The sequence below is a fragment of the Myxocyprinus asiaticus genome, chromosome 17, assembly GCF_019703515.2.
Source record: "Myxocyprinus asiaticus isolate MX2 ecotype Aquarium Trade chromosome 17, UBuf_Myxa_2, whole genome shotgun sequence".
Classification (NCBI taxonomy): domain Eukaryota; kingdom Metazoa; phylum Chordata; class Actinopteri; order Cypriniformes; family Catostomidae; genus Myxocyprinus; species Myxocyprinus asiaticus.
In genome coordinates, this window is record NC_059360.1 from 47146197 (window position 1) to 47165867 (window position 19671).

A 19671-nucleotide genomic window follows, 5' to 3' on the forward strand; every position below is an offset into this window, starting at 1 on the left:
GCTGGTGGATGAATCAATCACTTTTGAAGCTGTAAGATCTTCTCTCATTTATCCCTCTAAATCTGACTTCTTTTGCCTGTGAGAGTTTAATTCAGTAGTGACTCATGTCCCTGGTGTCTCTACAGCCCAGAAGACTTTAGAGTTCTTTGAAAGTGATGTTGAGAGTCGCTACTTCATAATTCACTCAGGCGAGCGCTTCACATGTACGTGACGAAGTGTAAATTACATAAAAAAGGAGAGGATATAAAGCTGAAGAATGAAACTGTTTCAGTGTTGAAATATTTTCTTCTATCCCAGCTTAATATGAAGAGCTAGCCATATTGTAAGCTAGTTAATTTCTCGAAAAATGTAAAAACTGTGTCTCTCTGGCGCTATGAAAAGTTGGTTTTGAGTGACCCGTCTCAAGAGAGACAACAACATTAACTCAACCAATGGCGTGAGTTTAGGGTGGGACTACCTTCTTTTTCATTTACCTACAGCAGATGGGGGGTGTATTCAGAAAGCTGTTTTGAAAAACAATGTTTATTTTTGCAATTCCATTTGGTGGTGCAGAAATGACATACTTCATCTTTAAAGAAGCTTGGCTGATTTACAATAGAGGGTTTTCATGCCATTTTGCTGAATGCTGTATTTTGTTTGGAATTATGTTAATTCCAAATGTGAACAACAACTGATTATTAAGGGGTCATTGACAGATACGGGTAATATTTATATTAAAAATGCAGTTTAAAACATGTGGCAAATTCATAGAAATGTAATGTTTGTGTTCATGTTGGTTTCAGAATATTTTTGCATCCCCCCCCTTCCCCAAAAAAAATAAACAAATAAAAAATAAAATTATATATATATATAGTGCACCTGAACATCTACTTATCCATGCGATTATCTAATCAGCCAGTTGTGTGGCAGCAGTGAAGTGCATAAAATCATGCAGATACGGGTCAAGAGCTTCAGTTAATGTTCACATCAACCATCAGAATGGAGAAAAATGTGATCTCAGTGATTTGGAGCGTGGCATGATTGTTGGTGCCAGATGGGCTGGTTTGAGTATTTCTGTAACTGCTGATCTCTGCACAACAGTGTCTAGAATTTACTCTGAATGGTGCCAAAAACAAAAAACATCCAGTGAGCGGCAGTTCTGTTGGTGAAAATGCCTTGTTGATGAGAAAGTTCAACGGAGAATGGCCAGACTGGTCTAAGCTGACAAGAATGTGACAGTAACCCAAATAAACACGTGTTGCATCAGTGCTATGCAGAAAAGCATTTCTGAACACACAACACACTGAACATTGAGGTGGATGTGCTACAGCAGCAGAAGACCCCTCCGGGTACAGCTACTCTCAGAACAGGAAACTGAGTCTGCAGTGGGCACAGGCTCACCAAAACTGGACAGTAGACGATTGGAAAAACATCGCCTGGTCTGACAAATCTGGATTTCTGCTGAGGTGCACAAATGGTAGATGCAGCCTCAGTTTTCTGTTCTTGGCTGTCAGAAGTGGAACCCAACGTGGCCTTCTGCTGTTGTAGCCCATCCGCCTCAAGGTTCGACATGTTGTGCGTTCTGAGATGCTATTCTTCTCACTACAATTGTACAGAGCGGTTATCTGAGTTACCGCAGACTTTCTGTCAGCTCGAATCAGTCTGGCCATTCTCCGTTGACATCTCTCATCAACAAGGTGTTTCCATCCACAGAACTGCCCCTCTATTATATATATATTTGTTTTTGGCACCATTCGGAGTAAATTCTAGAGACTGTTGTGCGTGAAAATCCCAGGAGATCAGCAGTTACAGAAATACTCAAACCAGCCCATCTGGCACCAACAATCATGCCATGGTCCAAATCACTGAGATCACATTTTTCCCCATTCTGATGGTTGATGTAAACATTAACTGAAGCTCCTGACCTGTATATGCATGATTTTATACATTACACTGCTGCCACACAACTGGCTGATTAGATAAATTGCAGTAGATGTACGGTATAAATATAATGACTTTAAAATGTATTAAAATACTTAATCATTAGTTTCAAAAGTTTTCAAACATAACAAAACAAAAAACATATACTGTAGGAATTTTTCAGTCACGAATATCAAAATGCTTTCTTAGGGCTTCTCCATTTGACATTAACATAAAGTGTATTTTCATGAAAATTTTGAAATATCTATTTTTGTTTTTGTTGTTGTTTTTACTTCACAGTCATGCAGGTCTAAAGAGGTCTTTTCTGTTTTATGGGGTTTTTGTCACATGACAACAGAATGGCAACCTGCAGACTGGTTACCCCAACTGATTTAGTGGACAAAAGTTTTTCAAAGCAATGACCTGATATTTTGACATACTCTAACTTGCCAATAACCTATTCAAATTGCAATTTTTTATATGGTTTTGATTTGGTTTTCACTAGTGGCATAATTTCAGATATATGTAATGTTATTGTAACTTATTAAATGTTTTTAAAATATATTTTATGTATAGATATCTGAAATCTATTTCCAAAAATCTGAAATTCCAAATCTAACATGTTGAAATACATTTACAGATATCAAAAATGAGCATTTTCACTAGTTATGATTCAATTGTTGACATCAGATATGGACATTTGCACTATAAAAATCTAATTATTGCTATCAAAAAGATAATTTACTAGTTAGAAGTTCATTGCTGATATAAAATGTGAATTTCAAGTAGCAAGACATTAATTCTAAATATCTGTAATTGCATTTTGAACAGGAGTGAATAACAGATCATAGTGAAATTTTACTAGTGAAAATGCAGTTACCGATTTTAATAATTATGCTTTTTACTAGTTTAAATTTTTGATATCAAGAATGTGTATTTCTGCAAGTAATGACATCACTTTTGATTTCAAGAATGACAATTTTTACTAGTGCAAATGTATTTACAGATATCAAAATGCAGGATGGCTGACTTTGATTTATTGGACAAACCTTTTTGTAAATTGTAATCTTTCAAAACAAAATAGTTTCACTCTTTTTTCCAAACGACCAAATTTTATTTATTTATTTATTTATTTTTAAAGAAACCTACCAAACTACTAACATTTCTTTTTATTGATTGATTGATTGATTTTTACTGTCTCTGGACAGTTACACCACCTAGACATTTTTGACTTTAACCTCCAGAAATGATCAAAATGACTTTAAACTCATGTTTAAACTTTAAACATGTTCATAGTATTGAGGTGTATTCAAGTATGTGCTTTTTTGTGAATTGCATATTCAAGGTTTTGAAAATACGAGTGTTGCATCATTGACCCAAAGGCGTCTTTACAGGTGAATGTCACAAACCCTGTCAAGCAAATGTCAGGCTCATATTTCACCCTCAAATTAAAGGAACAAAATAAGAAAAATTCTTACGACAATTCGCAAATTTTATTTTGCCAACACTGTCAAAATTATATGGCCGTGAAAACCATTTTGTGAGATTATGCCTCTTGTGTAAATACTGTCCACACAATTAAGAATGATTATTGTTCATATATAAAGTATATACTTGTAAAATCTAAAACTATTTATTTATTTCCTTTTGGCCCCTCATAATGTACAGTACACATACTTTTTTTTTACATAAATCTGCATCCAGACAAGAATCATGCAGTCGTTTGTCAGCAGTGAACGAACTGTTCCTTTATTTGGAAAAGAACTGGAATAACAACATATCTAATAAAGAATAACAGATTAGCGAACTGGACAGAAATTCAATTTTTTAAAGACAGTAGATGACAAGACCGTCTAATTACTGTTCTATTAGATGACTACTTTGCCATTACACATATTAAATTTGTGTAACATACTGTAGATAGCACTTCAAATAAAGAAAATGATCAATAGTGACTTCAAACTATTATACTGTATATGCCTTGCCATTTTACTTTGTGCTAAATTAAAGTTCTTTATTCGAGTCATTGAATAAAAATGTGCAGATGTTAAAAGAACACTGAAAGTCAAATATTTGCCAAAGCTTGGTTGATATTACAGTTAAAAGTCTTCACCCGTTTTGTCTTGTAAATTGTTTGATGCTGTGCATGCATTAACTCAAAATGCCATACCTGTATGTGTGAACATTTGCTCTGCTACATAATCATTATGAGATCGTTTTAAGCACATAAGTGATCATATTAGTAGGTAAGAAATCATAATTCAATGCATGTCAAAATATCATCTACTTTCAAAGTTTTTTTTCTTAAACATCCTTCTCAGTTTAGAAGATTCATACAAAAATAATGAGAACTAGATAAATTCATCAATGTTCATGTGCATAAAATAGATACTGAATCAACAGTGAAACAAGGACGTTTCTAGCTGTTGCTCATGTACTTCTGTGTGATGCGCTGATTGTTGACAAAGACGGGATCCACCGTCGCCACTTTGGCAGCAATGAATGCGTGTATGCAGTGAAGAACCGCCGTCAGATTTGCAAACTCCAACTCCTGTCCGTACCATCATCAGGAATGGAAAAAGAAACGTTCAACAGTTTGTTCAACATGTTTCTCAGTTGCATGAAATACAGTCAAATGAATCAGGTTCCAAACATTCTATGTAAGTATGTGAACGCGTGTTTGATTTCATTACAGCTAGTAAGTGCATACAATTAATTCGATTTTCTCATTTTTTGCATAAGTTGCATAAAATTACTTATTGCAAAATGGTGCACATTAAATAAAACAACTGTTTATAAGTATGATTTACTCAGATTTGTCTTTGTTTTCATACTATATATCACATGTCTTACATATCAAATCTCAACCATGTCTCCTGGGTAAACGAGTACTTAAACTAATAATTACAATAATATTTTTAGGGTGTATTTGAACATTTAAAGATTGAAAGTTTGGGTCTGGGATCAGGATAAAACAATAAAAACTACTCATTAGATCCAATCTTACAAGACAGTTTCAATGTGACCATATAACACACAAAAAAGAAGGAATCGTCTAGTTTTAATAAAAATCGACCCCTGTGACATAAAAAGCTTTTGACACAAAAAATACATGTTGCATTCTAATGCATACATGCATGCATGTTAAGTATGTAAAAAGGGACTGTGTGCATGCAGTGCATTGCAAAATAATTCATGTTTGCATACTTGCATATACATAATACTCTTAGCATATAATTATTATTGACACAAAATTATAAAAATGTTCACTTTTGAATTTTGATCCTATAATAGACAAGTACACATAATCACAAACCTTCATTTCAATCTGTTTATTTTCTGAATTCTGGAATAAGAGTTTCACTCGCGTCTTTCCATCATCAGAGGAACCCTTGAGCTGGGAGAATTTGTATTTCCAAATGATCTTCTGTGGAAAAGCAGATGAAGAATATATCAGACAGATCGGCCAAACATCCAAACGCTGTCAGGTTCAGTGTTTATCTCGAGCTGTATACATACAGAATAAAGGCCCTTGATGCATTTCAAAGCAAAAGAAGAATATTTACACTATTATTTTAAACATCAAAAATAAAGACAACAACTTAAAACCACAACGCTCTTGAAACCTGAAAGTACAGCAACAAGAAGAAATAAAATTCTGGTTTGATTTGTTTGTGTAAGAGTTGTTATTTTTGTCAGGTAAGAATATTAAAGCAATGACAGAACACTTAAAACAGGTTCAGTCCTCCTAGAAAAACCTGGTCATAAAGAAAATTATTCAACCACTTATAATATATATATATATATATATATATATATATATATATATATATATATATACAGGGTTGGGAGGGTTACTTTTGAAATGTATTCCACTACAGATTACAGAGTACATGATGTAAAATGTAATTTGTAATGTATTCCGTTAGATTACTCAAGGTCAGTAATGTAATCTAAATACTTTGGATTACTTCTTCAGCACTGGTAGATTTTTTCACTTGTTTTGACTATAAAAACTCTGCCAGTACAGTAAGACAAAATACACATGTTAAAAATACATTCTCTGAAAAACCGAAATATCTCATGCAGTGTTGTTTCTAAAACAAGATAAATCAAATTGATCTTGTTTTAAGGATTTTTAGATATTTTTACAGAAAAACAATACCAAAAATATTATCAAGAATATGATTTTGGCCCTAATATCAAAGGTCTTTCTAGAAAAAAAGAAATTATGATCCAACATGAATTTTCTTGATAAAAAAATATAATCGTGTCTGGTAACGTGTGCATGTAAAATGGCTAGAAATAGTATTTTATCTTAGTGTAAAGCTGACAATTTACACAAGGTTTATTTCTATTTCTTCTGCTCCAAACTTACTTCAAACTTACTTCTCTGTCTGCTCGTATGAATGTAACACATCATAAGAAAGTGTTTCACCGCTGTTTAAATGCAATTTGGATCGCATCATTTATATGGATAAATGTTTTCCATCTGAAAGGACTAAATATTAAATGAAACAAATGACAATAAAATGCAAAGTAATCTCTTCAGTAATCAAAATACTTTTTGAATGTAACTGTATTCTAATTACCAATGATTTAAATTGTAACTGTAGTGGAATACAGTTACTTATATTTTGTATTTTAAATACGTAATCCCGTTACATGTATTCCGTTACTCTCCAACCTGTATATATATATTTATATATATATATATATATATATATATATATATATATATATATATATATATATATATATATATATATATACAGTTGAAGTCAGAAGTTTACATGCACTTAGGTTGAAGTCATTAAAACTCATTTTTTTAACCACTCCACAGATTTAAAATAAGCAAACTATAGTTTTGGCAAGTTGTTTAGGACATCTACTTTGTGCATGACATGAGTAATTTTTCCAACAATTATTAACAGACAGATTGTTTCATTTTTAATTGACTATATCACAATTCCAGTGGGACAGAAGTTTACATACACTAAATTAACTGTGCCTTTAAGCAGCTTGGAAAATTCCAGAAAATGATGTCAAGCCTTTAGGCAAGTAGCCAATTAGCTTCTGATAGGAGGTGTACTGAATTGGAGGTGTACCTGTGGATTTATTTTAAGGCCTACCTTCAAACTCAGTGCCTCTTTGCTTGACATCATGGAAAAATCAAAATAAATCAGCCAAGACCTCAGAAAAAAATTGTGGACCTCCACAAGTCTGGTTCATCCTTGGTAGCAATTTCCAAATGCCTGAAGGACCATGTTCATCTGTACAAACAATATTACGCAAGTATAAACACCATGGGACCACTCAGCCATCATACTGCTCAGGAAGGAGACGCATTCTGTCTCCTCGAGATGAAAGGAGTTTTGTGCAATCAATCCCAGAACAACAGCAAAGGACCTTATGAAGATGCCGGAGGAAACAGGTAGACGAGTATCTATATCCACAGTAAAACGAGTCCTATATCGACGTAACCTGAAAGGCTGCTCAGCAAGGAAGAAGCCACTGCTCCAAAACTGCCATAAAAAATCCAGACTACAGTTTGCATGTGCACATGGGGACAAAAATCTTACTTTTTGGAGAAATGTCCTCTGGTTTGATGAAACAAAAATTTTATAGTTTGGCTATAATGACCATCGTTATTTTTGGAGGAAAAAGGGTAAGGTTTGCAAGCCGAAGAACACCATCCCAACCGTGAAGCATGGGGGTGGCAGCATCATGTTGTGGGGGTGCTTTGCTGCAGGAGGGACTGATGCACTTCACTAAATAGATGGCATCATGAGGAAGGAAAATGATGTGGATATATTGAAGCAACATCTCAAGACATCAGCCAGGAAGTTAAAGCTCTGTCGCAAATGGGTCTTCCAAATGGACAATGACCCCAAGCATACCTCCAAAGTTGTGGTAAAATGGCTTAAGGACAACAAAGTCAAGGTATTGGAGTGGCCATCACAAAGCCCTGACTTCAGTCTGATAGAAAATGTGTGGGCAGAACTCAAAAAGTGTGTGCAAGCAATAAGACCTACAAACCTGACTCAGTTACAGCAGTTCTGTCTGGAGGAATGGGCCAAAATTCCAGCAACTTATTGTGAGAAGCTTGTGGAAGGATACCCAAAATATTTGACCCAAGTTAAACAATTTAAAGGCAATGCTACCAAATACTAACAAAGTGTATGTAAACTTCTGACCCACTGGGAATGTGATGAAAGAAATAAAAGCTGAAATATATCATTAATATAATATAAAAACAGGTTAAAAAACTAAAAACTAAAACTTTTAGATGCATAAAAACTCTAAAACTGATTCTGGACTGACTTTGTTTAAAACCATTTCAAGGGTGTGAACTGATTTATTAAAACATTTCTGATGAAAATCAAGCTCTTATTTCTCTAATGATTTAAAGTCCGACGTTATCCTTGAAAACAAAGTAGCAATAATGATTTTTGTCTTGTGTTTACGCCACACCATCTGTTGTTTTGATACTGCTAATTAAACATTCGGAAAAGGATCTGAAGACCCAGAACGTCAATACAAGATTAGCATAAGGTACATAAATAAGATCATATTATATGTCTATAAGACCTAAAGAAACCAAATTAACTTGCTGAAGATCTGCATATAAGAACTATTAATTCATATGTTAGAACTATTATAAGAGAATTTAATTCTGAACCCATGGACTTCAGAACGAGCAGTTGAGTTCTGAAAGCTACGGTATGTTTTCGTTGGACAATGAACTCTTATCTTAAAAGATTAAGGAAAATACAGTTGGGAAAACAGTTCAGGTTGAAATCTATGAATTCATTATGAGGAGCTGAATTAGTACGAGATAAAATACACAGACGTCATGAACACTCGCGTTATGGAGATTGCAGCCAATCAACTTTAACACACTTTTTTATTGCTGTAAATCACTGCATGCTATTTTAACCAAGGACAGTACGTGACAAATATAGAGTACACAATTAAATGAGCTTGTCAGCCCAGAAATTTGCCTGTGTTACTCTATTCATATTCATAATGTTGCACATTTCCAGATCATATTCAGTTCTGAACGCTCATCAGCAGGGTCACTCCTGTTATGCAGTACCATTTAAACTGTAAAACAAATAAAAAAATGATTGTGTTGTAATTGGACATATTTAAATAAAAGGGTATAGTAGACTTTTAGAAATAAGTCTGCTATGCCCTTTTATGGAAATGCGTCCAATACGGTTGAAGTACGATGAAGTCTTATTTTGGTGTTGAAAGTGAAACAAACAGGTTACATCTAAGAACTGTATGCAACAAGCTGCTTGGAAAGCCAATAAGAAGCAGCACAGAAAGTCCAAATGATGTTTCATGTTCTCACCTTTGGATTGCTCTCGGAGCAGGAGAAGCCAGATTCAAAGTCGATTGTGAAGCACAGGATCTTCCCCAGACTGCTGCACATGTAGCTCTTCGACTGTTGAAGAAGAACATTTCAAATGTTTTACATGATACAAGAAGATTCAATATGAATGCTGTGGAGTCACATTGTTTTCTATAAACACTATGAAATCAACTCATACATATTAAAATAGCTGAACAGATTCAACAGTCCTTATGGCAGTACACTAATGCTTTTACTTTCCAAAGAGCAGGACAAGTGATGTTTAGTTGCTATGGCAATGGCTGCCCAACACTTTCCTTGTGAGCAGAAAAGAAACTTTGAAAGACTGTCCATATCTAGTCTAATCCACATATAATAAACACAACATTTTTATATTTATTGAAGGAAATGTGAGTGATGCCTGTTTGTGCAAAAAAACAATTATTAGTCCTTATCTAACTTACCATGTTTTTTGGACATATATCATGCTAATACCATGTTTTTGGACATATGCTATGGTAATACGAAGCTTTTTGGACATATCATGGAAATACCATGTTTTTTGGACATATACCATGAGAATACCATGATTTTTGGACATATACTATGGTAATACCATGTTTTTGGGCATATATCATGGTAATTGCATGTTTTTTGGACATAGATCAGGGTAATACCATGTTTTTGGGCATATATCATGGTATTCACATGTTTTTTGACATATATCACGGTAATACGAAGCTTTTTGGACATATCATGGAAATACCATGTTTTTTGGACATATACCATGAGAATACCATGGTTTTTGGACATATACTATGGTAATACCATGTTTTTGGGCATATATCATGGTAATTGCATGTTTTTTGGACATAGATCAGGGTAATACCTGGCTTTTTGGACATGTATCATGGAAATACCATGTTTTTTGGACATACCATGGCAATATCATACTTTTTGGACATATACTATGGTATTACCGTGTTTTTGGACATACTATATCATGGTAATTGCATGTTTTTTGGACATACACCAATCAGCCACAACATTAAAACAACCTTCTAATATTGTGTAGGTCCCCCTCGTGCCACCAAAACTGCGGCAACCCACATCTCAGAATAGCATTCTGAGATTATATTCTACTCACCACAATTGTACAGAGTGGTTATCTGAGTTCCCGTAGACTTTGTCAGTTCAAACCAGTCTGGCCATTCACTGTTGACCTCTCTTATCAACGAGGCATTGTTTTTTGTTTTTGGCACTACTCTGAGTAAATTCTAGAGACTGTTGTGAGTGAAAATCCCAGGAGATCAGCAGTTACAGAAACACTCAAACCAGCCCATCTGGCACCAACAATCATGCCACGGTCCAAATCACTGAGATCACATTTATTTCCCCTATTCTGATGGTTGATGTGAACATTAACTGAAGCTCCTGACCTGTATCTGCATGATTTTATGCTCTGCACTGCTGCCACACGATTGGCTGATTAGATAATCGCATGGATGATTGTTGGTGCCAGATGGGCTGGTTTGAGTATTTCTGTAACTGCTGATCTCCTGGGATTTTCACTCACAACAGTCTCTAGAATTTACTCTGAATGGTGCCAAAAACAAAAACAAAAAACATCCAGTGAGCGGCAGTTCTGCAGATGGAACGCCTTGTTGATGAGAGAGGTCAACAGAGAATGGCCAGACTGGTTCAAACTGACAAAGTCTACAATAACTCAGATAACCGCTCTGTACAATTGTGGTGAGAAGAATATCATCTCTGAATGCTATTCTGAGATGTGGGTTGGCGCTGTTTTGGTGGCACGAGGGGGACGTACACAATATTAGTTAGGTGATTTTAATGTTGTGGCTGATCAGTGTATACTATGGTAATGCCAAACATTTTGGACATATATCATGGTAATACCATGTTTTTGGACATATATATAAGGGTAAAATCTCCCCTGATGGACATCAGAACAATTTTAGTCATTTAATATGACTCGTTAAATACAGCTTTAATTGTAAATATGAAGATATATTTCTATAGCTCTGCTTGATTTTATGTTGATAGTTTGGCCACCCCTGAAATAGGTCATTCCACTGACACATTGCCTGAGCGGTTCAAGTAAATGACCTAAAAAAATTGCTCATTGCTCTTTCTTTTTTTTTTCTTTTTTTCTTTTTTGACATAGTAATACCATGTTTTCTGACATATACCATGATAATAAAAAAAACAAACAAACAAATATATATATATATATATATATATATATATATATATATATATATATATATATATATATCTGACATATATCATAGTAATACTATGTTTTCTGACATATACAATGGTAATACCATGTTTTTGAACATAATAGTATGGTAACATCATGTTTTTTTTTTGGACATATACCATGGTTATACCATATTTTCTGACATATACCATGATAATAATAATAAAAAAAAAAAAAGAAAATCTGACATATACAATGGTAATACCATGTTTTCTGACATATACCATGATAATACTATGTTTTCTGACATATACAATGGTAATACCATGTTTTCTAACATATACCATGATAACACTATGTTTTCTGACATATACAATGGTAATACCATGTTTTTGGACATAATAGTATGGTAAAATCATGTTTTGTTTGTTGTTGTTTTTTACATATAACATGTTAATACCATGTTTTCTGATATATGCAATGGTAATACCATGTTCCCTTACGATTCAGTACACATATGGCAGTGTCCTTCTAAACTACCTAGTTGAAACCTTACTACAATAACATCAGTTCTAACATTGGCTATGGTGTTTGAGCCCCGCCCTTTTAGGCGTGAAGCTGTTCGCTATAAAAGCGTGCGCGCAAACACCATTCCTCAGAATTTTCTTCTTTCACGACAGCGATTCATCTCTCATCTAGAAGCCCTCTACTACTTCGCCGTCGACATACACAAGTCAGTGGGCAGGATCTTCACGGCAATGAGAAGTGTGCTAACGTGTTACGTGTTCGCGTCTTTTTAAAGATGTCTTTCCATAGGTGTTTTCTTATGCGAGGTAAACATCCAGATCAGCATGAGAGCTGCATTCACTGTCTGGGCCGCGCCCACGCAGAGTCAGCTCTCATGGAGACAGACTGCCCTCACTGTGAGGGCATGAGTCTCAAGACGCTTCGCTCGCGAATCGCCGTCGTTCTGAGTGACGTTTCAGCCTCACATGCCCTCCCACCTCTTCTGTGACACCCGAGGAATCACACGAGGAGGCACGGCGGGCCGCGAGGTCAAGCAGGATGAATTTAAAGTGGACATCTTGCCGGCACATGCCCCGCGAGCCCCTAAATCTCCATGTACAGCGTCTTTACCGATGCAGTATGTGCATGACGAGCTTCGGCCCTCTGTAGGAGCACGCCACCTCATCACGTTCGCCGGTTCTGATGCTGGGGATGATGATATGTCTCTCGCTGCATCTGGTGAGTGGTCAGTGGATGACACTGCCACCCCTTCCCCCAGCGAGGGCGAGGAGCATAAACGTGCCACTGAAAAGGAGATGCTCCGTGTCCTTTCAAGGGCAGTTGAAGAGCTCAGTCTCGTGTAATTTCCAGAGAAACCTGAAAAATCTTGTTTTGATGAATGGTTCGTGCAGTCCGGACGCCCCGCAGATCTGCCCCGCTCTTCCCAGAAGTTCATAACGAACTGACAAAATCCTGGCGTGTGCCCTATTCAGCTTGATCGCACAGCGATTCCACTCTTCTCAATAAAGTGGACCATGGGGAAGACAAAAGTTATGCCCAACTACCCCCCTTGAAAGAGGCGGTAGAGGCACATCTCTGCCCTGCGAGTAGCAGGACTTGGAACTCACGCCCTGTTCATTTTTGTAAGCTGTTTTGACTAATGTCTGAACTGGCTGGAAAAGCATACTCAGTGGCGGGCCAAACTGGTTCAGCACTCCACGCGATGATGCACAATGCTGTTCCCCTCTTCCCCAATGCTGTTTGTAGGGAAAGGAATATTGTTGTTCAAAATGTTGTTCAATATGTTGTTTTCTGTGTCTCACATTAATCACATGCAATAAAGTTTGCACATTATGCACAACCACTTCCCAATGGTGAGCGGCACATTATATTATGAATGAACATACGAAGATTGCAAAAAGAGTACAGCGCTCACACGAGACGCTCACACTTTTTCAATCCCACTTCAAAGCCCACACATTTTTCACAACCGCTTCCCAATGGCGAGCGCCACATTATATCTTATAATGAACATAGAAAGATTGCAAAAGAGTACAGAGCTCATTGCACATGCATGAGACCTTCACACTTTTTCAATAAAGAGCTTTCCCACTTCAAAGCCTACACATTAACAAGTCCTCTCTGTCTCGAGCGCTTGCTATTTAATTGGCCAAATATATACTTATGCCCCTCTTTTTAAGTACGGGCTCCCTGTCACTTTACACAACCACCTGCATTCGGACCGTTGTGTTCCCAAAGTTACAGGCACTTCATTATAAATAACCTTCCTTTCTGACTGGGTTCGTGAATGGTTTAATCCATACTATATGACCATAGTTCAAATATATATTCTGAGTGTTCCCCTCCTGGCTGACCATGAGGGTCATTCACTTGCAGTATACTCATGTCGGTCGCCATCCCACGAGACTGTGGCATCATGTTTCCTCTCTGGGAAGGTTATGTCGTGTAGTGCGGCTTGATGGGAATCTGTTCCCCATATCTGTCAGCAGGACACAATGTCAAGTGTACTGAATCGTAAGGGAAAGTCTCGGTTATGTACATAACCTCAGTTACCTGAGATGAAGGGAACAAGACATTGTGAATGCTGGCCGCACTACAGACTCAGAGTTTTTTGAGGTGTGAGCGATGCACTCTTTGTCCCTCAGTCAGAAAATTCTGAGGAATGGTGTTTGCATGCCTGCTTTTATAGCGGACAGCTTTGCACCTAAAAGGGTGGGGATCAAACACCAAAGCCAGTATCAGAATTGCCATTATTGTAGTACGGTTTCAACTACGTCGTTTAGAAGGACACTCCTATATGCGTCAGCAGGAGGCAATGTCTTGTTCCCTTCATCTCAGGGAACTGAGGTTGCGTAACCATGATAATACCATGTTTTCTGCCATATATAATGGTAATACCATAACTTCTGACATATACTATGATAGTACCATGTTTTCTGACATATACAATGGTAATACCAAATTTTCTGACATATACAATGGTAATACTATTTTTTTTCTGACATATCATGCTAATACCATGTTTTTGGACATAATAGTATGGTAACATCATGTTTTGTTTTTTTTTGTTGTTTTTTTTTACATATACCATATGTATATGTATATGACTCATACCATGATAATAAAAAAACATTTCTGACATATTTCATAGTTATACCATGTTTTCTGACATCTACCTTGATAATACTATGTTTTTTGACATATACAATGGTATTACCATTTGTTTGGACATAGTAATATGGTACATAGGCGGAGCATGACGTAAGACAGAGAGACACACGGCGTTACAGAAACAAAACAAAGCCATGTGCTCTCACAAGACAACAAAACACCTGAATGGCATGAGCGCAAATCGCCAAGACAATGAGGCAATATACGCCCATGCCAACCGACAAACAAGACAAGAGAATGCGTAGCAACGGCAAATAAAGCGATGCCATGCATTCTCACACTAAACGAAACCTGAGCATACATCGCGAGGCAGATGCCATGTGATGCACGCAACAGGTGACAAAAACAAGACAGGACACCTGTGCGAGTGTTCGTCCACACACACACCCGACACCTTAGACCGAAGTGACCTCATCACAACATGAAGACAGCTTGCGACCCTGACGCACAAAGCGAGCACAACGCGCGGTCGCGAGAGACAGACATAGGTTATTGACGTGAGTGCATGCTACCAAGATGACAAGTGCAATGCACTCACGTCAATACAGGACAAGACATGGAACATGAGTGTCCGGATCCCGACACCAAAACCGAAACACAACCAGACAGAAAGGTCAGGATCCAGACACCATGCTCCAGATATGAAACAAGACCGACCGAAGAGGGCACGCCAGGAAATACAACCGAAACCGTGTGCTCACACAAAGACAGACAATGAAACACAAGACAGACATGGGTCGGTGATGCCACAGTCCTGAGACGGTGACACCCTCTCTCTCCTCAACAGTTCCCCGTAACTTTTAACTGTCTTGTCTTATGATAAAAAGGCAAATATCAATAAAACTAATATCATATACCATCAGCTAATATGCACATATCTCATTTAAACAGATGTAATAAACCAACTTCACACAACTTCAGCAGATCCAGCATCCTGTGCAACGCTCATATATTAGCCTCTAAAGCATGTATTCTAACAGTCACTCCTCTACAGTTGATAAAAGGCTATTATATACCATCAATAAAACGTCTATTATATACCATCTGAAAATATGCAGATATCTCATTTTAAAATTATGTAATTCACGAACCTCACAAAAATTCAGCGTTTTCTTTCTGTCGAGCACTCATCTAATATATTCCTCTGAAGTATGTATTCCATCAGCCAGAATATAAAACTTCAGGATCAGGATCAAAAGTTCCTCTGATTCACAAATCATGATGGTCAGTCCATGACAATCCAAGCAGGCGATCCAGGCCTTTAAACTGTCAGGAGATTGCTGCTCACGCTGGATCCGCACGAGTGCGTGAATGCAACTTAAAAATAAAAGTGCTTCATGTGTGCTATGAGTAAATGTCTTATTCACTATGCACTGTATGCAATTGATTTGATTCTGTATTTTTTTTTTTTATGCGATTGCTAACGTGGACATGCCATCCATGGTTACTGTTATTTCCTTCTTCCTAATGTATTAACAATTTCTTCATGTGCAAATAAATTACTAAAATTTATGACTAAACAGAAATCAGAAGAAACTGCTATCTACCATTTAAAATACAATATAATTTTTTTAGATTCTTTTTTACAAACTTAAAGTTTCATGTGAAATTGAGTAAATATAATGCTAAATAAGAGTTTCATTTTTTATTAGCAATTTTATGTTTGTGTTATTTACTATATTAAATTGTGTGATATATCGGTATTGTATCGGCATATCGGTCACGCTGCTCTCTGGATATTGGCATCAGCCATTATAAAAACCCATATCAGTTGATCACTAAAGATAATACCATGTTTTTGACGTATACAATGGTAATACCATGTTTTTGGACATAGTACTATGGTAATACCTTGTTTTTTGGATTACAAATGTTTGTTACATTCAGTTTTACAGAGAATAGTACCCTACAAACCCTCAAAGTGAACAAGCCAAAGGCAGCAAGTGCCAGGAAAAACACCCTAAGAAGAAGCCTTGGAAGGGTCCACGACAAAGTCACGTATTTAAATGCAAAGACAGTTTGAAATCAGAGCTGTGCCTAAGCACCAAACCAAATCTCACCCATCTGCTTTGCAGTTTTCAATCAAGTCCAACTGTAGAAACATTTGTACCCAAATATGCATGAAATGTAAAAGTAATATTCACAGTATTACAGTTAGTGATTCTTGAAATCAATTAGACATAAGGAGGAGAAAGAGCATTTTTTGGATGCCAGCAGTGACATTTTGGTTCTGTAACATCACAAACCGATCTGGTGAGTCGGACAAAAAAAAAAAAAAAAAAAAGATTAATTTTAGTCAACACAGCACTGACTTATACAGAAGAAGTGTGTGGATTATTTGCACCAGCCCAGTCAGGATTTCTCCAGGGTCTTAATTATTCTGTGCATTAAATTCACCCGTACAGCTCATAGAAGTGTGGGCTCTAATTTACTAAATGTAAACACAGCAGAATCTGTAAGGTTTTCACATCTTTTGACCCAAAAATTTGGTCACAAAATTCCACTCATTTGTGATTACTGGGGAGCACATTAGAGGCAGGGTTTTTATCATATTTTTAAATTCTATTTTAGTTTATATTTGTAATTACAATTTAGTTTTTAATCTTTGACTGTTGGTTTAAGTTTATTTCTGTGTTTTCTTTCTAATAAGTTTTATTTTAGTTTTAGTATTTTATAATTATAATAATTAATTAATTATAATTTTCTTTATTTATCACACATTATACATTTGCACATATACAGTGAAATTCTTCTTTTTCACATATCCCAGCTAGGCTGGGGTCAGAGTGCAGGGTCAGCCGTGACACAGCGCCCCTGGAGCAGATAGGGTCAAGGGCCTTGCTCAAGGGCCCAACAGTGGCATCTTGGCGGTGCTTGGGCTTGAACCCCTGACCTTCTGATCAGTAACCCAGAGCCTTAACCGCTGAGCTACCACTTTTATGGCTGCCATAGCTAAAGCGTTTACGGATATCATTTAAATATGTTTAACGTACAATTTCTCAGGGCAGTGTTGTGTTACTGCTATCTAGTTACATTTTCATGTTTAATGAAGGTGGATTGTATAGGTTTCAAATTGTTATAATAATCAAAAAGTAAAACGTAAATTAATTTGAGCTTAATTTTTTTTTTAGTTAGTTTTGGAGCCGGGCAGATTTTTTTTTTTTTAATATTAGTTTCAGTTTTTTCCAACCATATTAGTTTTTCATTTTAATTCAGATAACTACAATGTTTTCATTTGGTTTTTGTTTTAGTTTTCATTAACGATAATAACATTGTTCTGAGGAAAACTAACTATTACATTTTCCAAAGTTTGCCAAGTTAGTGGCGAGCCTGATCACATGAAAATAAAGTGACTGTATCTATATTTTTGCAAAATGATATTACGTGGTTCCTTACACATATCGTGTCTGTTCCAAAGTGAAATGTCCACTGTGTGACGCTAAAAGAGAGTCAAATATTCTCCCAATTAGATTAGGTTTTTAAGGTTATTGCTCTATCAAGATTTAAATCAACAAAACTGACCTCCCTACCCTAAACCTTAAACCTAAACCTAACCGACAGTGTTAGAAAAAGCAAATGTGAGATGAAAAACAACCATGTCATTGTGTGGTGCTTCTATGACACTTTCGGATCGCATGTCGACTCGCGTGATCTTCAGGACTCGTACCCCTCTCCTTTACATCACAATTGAAACACTCTATCAGTTGAGCTATCGTGCAATTTAACCACCCTCGAACAAGCTTGTAAATGTAGTTAAACGTTCAAATGAGTCATGCGCTACATTAAAAGTGTTTAGATGTCATAAGATAGCATTGTGTGAGGAACAGGGCGAAAAGTACGTGTTTATGAACTAATGATCTGCCATTTTACTTGTGATTTGTGTGAAAGTGAATAAAAGTCGTTGTTGTAGCGCCTCTAGTGTTTATTTCACAGGAAACTGTCGTGATAATACAGGTAAAGTCATGTGGTTCTATGAGTAATAGATGTAATACTATCTGTGCTCCCATATCAAGTGGAGTGAATTCAAGCTCTGACGGAAGATGAAGCACAGGTTTTTTGTTGCTTTCACAGATGAGCTGTCGTTTTAAGAGGCAAATTAAATTTCTCTGCCAGGGAGAACGAATGCCTCTGAAGCAGATTTGCAGTGTTTACTGTCGCCTGGTATGAGCGTTGCCCGTCACAAGTAAAGCACAGACTACATGCCGCTAATTGGAGAGCTTCTCCCGAGGGATTTGAACAACATATTGAGGTTTGCTTGTGGATTTCCTTGTCAACCTGAGCGAAGCAATGGTGGTGCCATGCAAACGCTGCAAATTTCATGCACAAGGCCACACGCAGGTACTTCATTAACAGTTGGTACATCAGAATAACATACAAAACCCTTCCAAAATGAAAGACAATGGCTTTTCTTAATACGTCCACAATAAATGCAAACATGATTTGTAATGACCAGTCGTGGTTGTGTTTATCTTAATGCAATTGCATACACAAATCATCTGGAAAACATAAGGGTCCATTATTTTGTATCGGCTCATGTTTATGTCACGTTTACATCTGGTATTAAAGGGATAGTTCACCCCAAAATGAAAATTCTGTCATCATTCACTCACCCTCATGTTGTTTCAAATCCTCTCCCTTTAACCTTAAGTATCGCTCAATAATTGTCAGAAAATTCGAATTTTTTGACATTAAACTGTTTTTAGAACCATTAGACAACCTATAAAAAGAATTGGTAAGAAAAAAAAAAAGAAAAAGAAAAAGAAATTGCACGTCTATTTCAACATGCTTTTTCAATAAAATAATATACAAAATTATAACCAAGCACAAGTTGCTTATATTCAGCAAAACTCACTTTAAAATATCAGTAACAATATTATAATTACTGTCACTTTTACTTTATTAAAATCAGCAAAGGTTTCACAAAATTTTATTTTTAAATTAAAAAAAAAAAAAAAAGGGAGTACAATATATATTGTAAAGAAAATATTTT

The 19671-nt window shown here is 36.3% G+C and overlaps 1 protein-coding gene across 4 annotated transcripts in view; it reads right to left on the reverse strand.

Moving 5' to 3' along the window:
- Positions 1–3557: 3557 nt before the first annotated feature.
- The window catches only part of LOC127455181 (gamma-2-syntrophin-like), an 88610-nt gene continuing 72496 nt past the window's right edge, over positions 3558–19671 (reverse strand). For 3 of the 4 annotated variants that reach the window (XM_051722853.1, XM_051722851.1, XM_051722850.1), the window contains 3 exons: positions 9260–9352; positions 5216–5326; positions 3558–4450 (listed from right to left, as the gene is read on the reverse strand). In XM_051722853.1, coding sequence (XP_051578813.1) covers positions 4319–4450; positions 5216–5326; positions 9260–9352 — 336 coding nt within the window. In that variant the 3' untranslated portion in view covers positions 3558–4318. The remainder of the gene's footprint in view (positions 4451–5215; positions 5327–9259; positions 9353–19671) is intronic. The other variant, XM_051722852.1, reaches the window with a different exon arrangement.